The sequence below is a fragment of the Acanthisitta chloris genome, unplaced genomic scaffold (genome assembly GCF_000695815.1).
Source record: "Acanthisitta chloris isolate BGI_N310 unplaced genomic scaffold, ASM69581v1 scaffold386, whole genome shotgun sequence".
NCBI lineage: Eukaryota > Metazoa > Chordata > Aves > Passeriformes > Acanthisittidae > Acanthisitta > Acanthisitta chloris.
This window is the reverse complement of record NW_008677367.1, coordinates 7,186-13,406: the sequence shown is the minus strand read 5'-3', so window position 1 is coordinate 13,406 and position 6,221 is coordinate 7,186. Positions and strand designations below refer to the sequence as shown.

General features: G+C 55.8%; 1 protein-coding gene across 1 annotated transcript in view; it reads left to right on the top strand.

The window, feature by feature from the left end:
• The first annotated feature begins 2,202 nt into the window (after positions 1-2,202).
• The window catches only part of SP2 (Sp2 transcription factor), an 8,391-nt gene continuing 4,372 nt past the window's right edge, over positions 2,203-6,221 (top strand). Inside the window, exons 1-4 of the mRNA XM_009076457.1 lie at positions 2,203-2,219; positions 2,736-2,805; positions 3,559-4,497; positions 5,186-5,492. Coding sequence (XP_009074705.1) covers positions 2,203-2,219; positions 2,736-2,805; positions 3,559-4,497; positions 5,186-5,492 — 1,333 coding nt within the window. The remainder of the gene's footprint in view (positions 2,220-2,735; positions 2,806-3,558; positions 4,498-5,185; positions 5,493-6,221) is intronic.

The following is a 6,221-nucleotide window of genomic DNA, read 5'->3' as shown; positions in this document are numbered from 1 at the left end:
TGTCTGTTCTGGGGGTCCCCGAGGATGGGGGCGACCCTGCCGAGGTTCCCTGGGGTGGATTTATCTGCTGGGGGTGCCCAGGATGCTGTGGGAGTCCTCGGGAATGAGGGTGTCAGTTCTGGGGGTGTCAGGTCTGGGGATCCCTCACCCAGGGCCAGTGGGTGCTGGGTCATGGTCAGTGTGGAGTTGCCTCAGTTTGGGGGGATGTGTGGCTGATTTTGGGGGGCTCTGGGAGGCTGTGCCATGCCAGGCTCAGGGGGTGCTGCTGGGAGCTGGGGATGGGTGTTCTGCACCATCCTGTGCTGCTCCATGGTGGGTGGAGAGGGATCTGGGATGGATTTCCTGGGGGGATCCATTGCCTTGGAGGGTTTAATTGCCTGTGTTGGAATTCAGGCTGGTTCCCATGGTGGGATCCATTCTCTTGGAGGGATTTGAGCTGGTTCTGCTGGAGGAATTAATTCCCCTAGTGGGATTTGGGGCTGGTTCCCCTGGGTGGGAGTCATTCCTGGAGAGATTCAGGCTGGTTCTTCTGGGGGGATTAATTTCCTTAGGGGGATTCATTCCTGGAGGGATTCAGGCTAGTTCCCATGGTAGGATTCATTCCCGTGGTGGGATTCATTCTCCTAGTGGGATTTGGGGCTGGTTCCTCTGGGTGGGATTCATTCCCTGGTGGGATTCAGGCTGGTTCTTCTGGGGGGATTAATTTCCTTAGGGGGATTAATTCCTGGAGGGATTCAGGCTGGTTCTGGTGGGATTCATTCCCCTGGTGGGATTCATTCCCCTAGTGGGATTTGGGGCTGATTCCCCTCGTGGGATTCAGGCTGGTTCTCCTGGTGGGATCCATTCCCCTGATGGGATTCAGGCTCTGGAAAATTCTGGAGGTCCCACCCCAGGTCTGGGGGTGCAGCAGTAGGATGAGGACCCTAGTTATCCCTGATTCCTGCAGCACAGCACATGTGTTGGACTCCCAACAGAAGTTGTCCAAGTAAGGAACTCAGGGAGAGATCCACCCCCAGTCCTTATCCCAGTGTATTCCTCTGGGATAATGGGATCTCTCCTGGGATGTGCCTCCCTAGCCAGCTCAGCCTTGCTCTGAGCTGTACTCTGAGCTGTTAATCCCCAGCACTGCCCTAATCCTGCTGGCAGGGGGGTGCAGCCATCCTTCCCTGCCTTTCTGGGAAGAGAGCTCCCAGCATTCCAGGAGCAACAATCCCTTTTATCCCAGGCCAGCGCTGGGCACGAGCCACTGGTGCTCTCATCTGCAAGAGAAGGGGAATGAGGCAACTCCTCCCCGTGCCATGGCATTCCAGGCTCCAACCTGCCTCTTCCCAGGGATTTGTGTGCTGTGGGAGAGCCTGGAGAGGAGCTGTGGAGGAGCTCCTCAGTGTCTTAGCCCAGTTGCTCAGGCTCTCAGTGGCTCAGTTTGGGAAAAGGCTCCACATTCCCATGGAGGAGGTGTCTCCCAAGGGATATGGAAAGAGATGGAGATTTCCCTCTGGATTTACAGGAGCCTTGGCTGCTCCTCCATCTCCTGGAGGACTTTGCTCCCAGTTTAAGGTGGCAGTGACAGCTCCTGCACCCTCCTGGCTCCACAGTGAAGGAAATCCCTTCTTTTCCCTTTTGCCATGTGCTGCTTCCAGGGAAGTCCTGGAATTGCCATTTCCAAGGTTGGATGCTGTTCCTATTACCCTCAACCAGGCTGTGCTGGAGCCTGTGTTGTGAATGATGCTGTGCAGGGTGTGGGAGTGATACTGTCAGGGCTGTGGAGGATGGAATTGCTCCCTCTGGAACAATCCCACACCTCCTTTTCCATACCTGTGCAGTCCTTGGATCTACCTGCCTGGAGCTGCTTTAGCATTCCTGGGATGTGCTTCTTCCCCAATCCCAGCAAAAAGCCAATTTATTTGGGGCTGGTAGTAAACCATTTTGGGACTTGGCATCTTCATCTTCTGCCAGTACTTCCCATCACTTCAGGCATCCAAAGACTCTAAATCCCACAGGGTTGGATTTCCATTGGCATTTGAGATGTCCCAAGTGACCCCAAAGCATCCAAATTCTTCCACTTCCCAGTTTGAAGTCAGGACATTGGGAATAAAGAGTGTTCAAGCTCAGACAAGTCCTCTCTGGCACTTTCTTCATGGAAAATGTTATGGAGCAGCTGCTGGATGAGGACAATTTGCCAGAGGAAATGTCCAAAATGAAATGTCTTCAAATCCACAGCAAAACATATAGCAAATTGTGAGGATTTAGGAATCTTTTTCCCTGGCTTAAACCTTTATAAGGAAACTAAACCCACAAATCTTGACTGAAACTCTCCTTTTTCCTTCCCAAAGTTGGGAAAACAAGTGGCAAGGAGACTGCAAGGGCTGGAATTGGGAAGGATTTGGCTTGGTGGGCACTTCCAAGTGCCTCTGCTTGGAAGTGGGGCGTGTTCTATGAGCCCAGGAGGGCTCTGCCCTGTGGCTCCAGGTCCAGGCTGGTATGGAATGCAGGAAAATGAGGGAAAGCTCCACTAGGAATGCTCCTTGGTGTTTCCTGTAGTGACAAGCAAAGCATGGGGAGAAGGTGATGTGATGAAGGTGTTTGTGTAGCCCTTCTGGAACCCTCTCTGAAGGTGTGTGTGAGGTGGGACAATCTGGGCACAGACCAGGAGAATCCCTTGGGATTGGGACCTCGGGCTGGCACATGAGGAGCTGTTGGTTCACTCCATGTCTGCTCTGTCCTCTCAGGTCCAGGGACAGGATGGCTGCAACTGCTGCTGTCAGCCCCAGTGAATACCTGCAGCCTGCTGCCTCTGCCAGCCAGGTGAGTCCAGGGCTCTCCATGGGCAGCAGGGGAGGAGGGAGGTAAAAGCAGTGTGGACGTGGCACTTGGGGACATGGTTTGGGTTGGACTTGATGATCTCTCTGTGACCAGTGACAGCAGCAAGGAAAGGGCTGGAGCTGTGTCAGGGGAGGGTTAGGTGGATACTGGGACAAGGTTCTTCCCCCAGAGGTGTTTGGTCTCTGAACAGGGTTAGGTTGGATACTGGGACAAGGTTCTTTCCCCAGAGGTGTTTGGGCACTGGGACAGGGTGAGGTTGGATATCAGGACAAAGTTCTTCCCCCAGAGGTGTTTGGGCACTGAACAGCTCCCCAGGGCAGTGGGCACAACCCCAGGCCTGACAGAGCTCCAGGAGTGTTTCCCAATATCTCAGGCACAGGGTGGGATTGTTGGGGTGTCCTGGGCAGGAGGAGTTGGACTGGATGGTCCTCATGGATCCAAGTCAGGATATTCTGTGATCTTAGAGGTGTTTTCCAACCTTCATGATAGTGTGATCTGCAGCTGTATGGAGGCTGTGAGGACACAGGGACACCATTAAGTGCCAGTTGCCATCCTGATAGCTCCAAGTGTGAGGAGGAGTCACCAAAGTCACACCTGGTGTGGGTAATGAATCTATTCCCGTGATAAGAGATGTCATTAGCACAGACTGCATTGCTCTCCATAGCCTTTCCTTCACCAACTCCACCTCCAGGTGTGTGGCACAACTAAACTGTCCCCTGTCCCCTGGCTCCCCAGGACTCCCAACCCTCTCCCCTCGCCCTCCTCGCAGCCACGTGTAGCAAGATTGGTCCTCCAGCCGTGGAAGAAGCTGTGACTCCTCCTGCCCCTCCTCAACCGACGCCGCGCAAACTGGTCCCCATCAAACCCGCTCCTCTCCCTCTGGGCTCCGGCAAGAACAGCATCAGGATCCTCTCATCCAAAGGGAACCTCTTCCAGATCCAAGGCTCCCAGGTGGGCACCTCCTACCCTGGGGGACAACTGGTGTTTGCCATCCAGAACCCAACAGTCATCAACAAGGGCTCTCGCTCCCCCTCCAACATCCAGTACCAGGCGGTGTCGCAGCCACAGACCATCCAGGTGCAGCCCAACCTCTCCAACCAGATCCAGATCATCCCAGGCACCAACCAAGCCATCCTCACCCCTTCCTCTTCCTCTCACAAGCCTGTGCCCATCAAACCAGCCCCGGCACAGAAGGGAGGAACATCACCATCTCAAGGCACCGGCAACGTGGTCAAGTTACCCGGCGGCGGCAACGTGACGTTGACCTTACCTGTCAACAACCTGGTGGGCACAGCTGAGCAGGGGGGACAGGCCCAGCTGCTCACAGACAGCCCCTCCAAACCCAGCAAAAAGCCTCGGAAGAAACCCATGTCTCCTGCCCAATCTGCTGCCGTGGCCATGGCTGAGCAGGTGGAGACAGTGTTGATCGAGACCACAGCGGAGAACATCATCCAGGCTGGGAACAACCTGCTGATCGTGCAGAGCCCAGGCACGGGGCAGTCAGCTGTGGTACAGCAGGTGCAGGTGGTGCAGCCCAAGCAGGAGTCCCAGGTGGTGCAGATCCCTCAGCAAGCTCTGCGTGTGGTCCAGGCTGCCTCTGCCACGCTGCCCACCGTCCCGCAGAAATCATCCCAGAATTTCCAGATCCAGACAGCAGATCCCACGCCTACACAGGTAACACCTCCTGGGAGGTGTCTCCTCACTCTTTCTTCCCTGAACCTCTCAGGGGTTTGTGAGCCACCAACCATCCCCAGCTTGGCATCCAGCAAAGTGTGGGTTCTCTGGTGGCTAAGGAGGGTTGGGAGCACAGCCATTCCTTCTGCAAGGATTTAGGAAGTCTCCCTTGTTGGCCACCTGCTGTTGGAGGAGCTCAGTGTCCTTGAAACCTCTATTGTGCCACAGGTTGGGGTGAGCCAGTTTGTTTGGAATCTCCTGGGAGATGGAGGGACGTGGGAGAGAGGCTCAGCCTGTAGTGTTGCCTTTGGAAACCAGGATGCAGGGCCAAAGCCAGGATCCCTCTCCAGGTGGCCCACAAAGAGTCTTGAGATACCTGGGAAGCTTCTCCTGCTCCTTGGCTCACTGCAAGCCCAGATTTGGGGGCTGTGAGGTGCTGAGGCACTGACAGAGGTTGCCCAGAGAAGCTGTGGCTGCTCCATCCCTGGAAGTGTTCAAGGCCAAGTTGGACAGGGCTTGGAGCAACGTGGGCTGGTGAAAGGAGAACCACAGCAGAAGGTGGATCAGGATGATCTTTAAGACCTTTCCTGACCCAACCCATCCCTGCTGGTTTGTGTGTGGTGGGAAACCATCCTGATGGAGTGGCAACCATCCTGATTGCCACTCTCCCTCTTCTTTCCTCCCTCAGGTCTACTTCAAGACTCCGTCGGGCGAGCTGCAGACCGTGCTGCTCCAGGAGGCCTCAGCCATGCCCGTGGCTCCATCAGGGACATCCTGCAGCAGCCCAGTGTCCCGCAGCCCTGGCCCAGGGGGTGGCAGTGGCAGCAGGAAACCTCCTCCACGCAAGGAACGCCCACTGCCCAAGATTGCCCCGGCTGGGGGCATCCTGAGCCTCAACACGGCACAGCTGGCAGCTGCAGCCCAGGCCATGCAGACCATCAACATCAACGGTGTGCAGGTCCAGGGGGTGCCCATCACCATCACCAACACTGCAGGTGGGCTGTCACCTGCTCCCACAGCGGGCTGGGAGGGAGGGGAGGGGGTACAGCAGGGTGTGGGAAGCTCCCTGTGGGGAGGATGGGAAGTGTTGTCCTGCTCACAGTCAGATCTTTGTGCCCCAAGGTTCAGTGTCAGCAGCTCCTGTTGCTCCAGGAAGGCCTGAGATTTTTTTTTTTGCCCCTGTTAAGAGTGGTCAGGCACTGGAATATTGTTCAGGGAGGTGGTGGAGTCACCATCCCTGGAGGTGTTGAAGATGTGTCTGGATCTGGTGCTGGAGGATCTGGTTTAGGGGTTACAGCAGTGACAGGTTGATGGTCTTAAAGGTCTCCTTCAATCTTTATGAGTCTGTGATTCTCTGATCCTGGGGTGGTTTTTGGGTGGTTCCAAGCCCATCCTGGCTGGCTGTGCCAGGGAGGGTGCAGAGCACACAGCTCCTGCCCAGTCTGGCTGTGCCAAGCTGCAGGAAGCACCTGAGGCTTCCCAGGAGCTCAGCACAGCTCCATCCCCTCCTGAGCTCTGCACAGGGACACTGAGTTATTCCCAAATCCTTGGGGTGTCTTTTTTCTGGAGAACTGGCACCCATCCCAGGCAGACTTATCCCTCCTGCAGCTGCCCCTGCTATGGATCTCACTGCCATATCCCAATCCCAGTGCTGGGACATCTCCACTGGGATCAGTGGCTGCTGGTTTGGACTCCAGTAACACATTCTCACACACAGCTCTGTG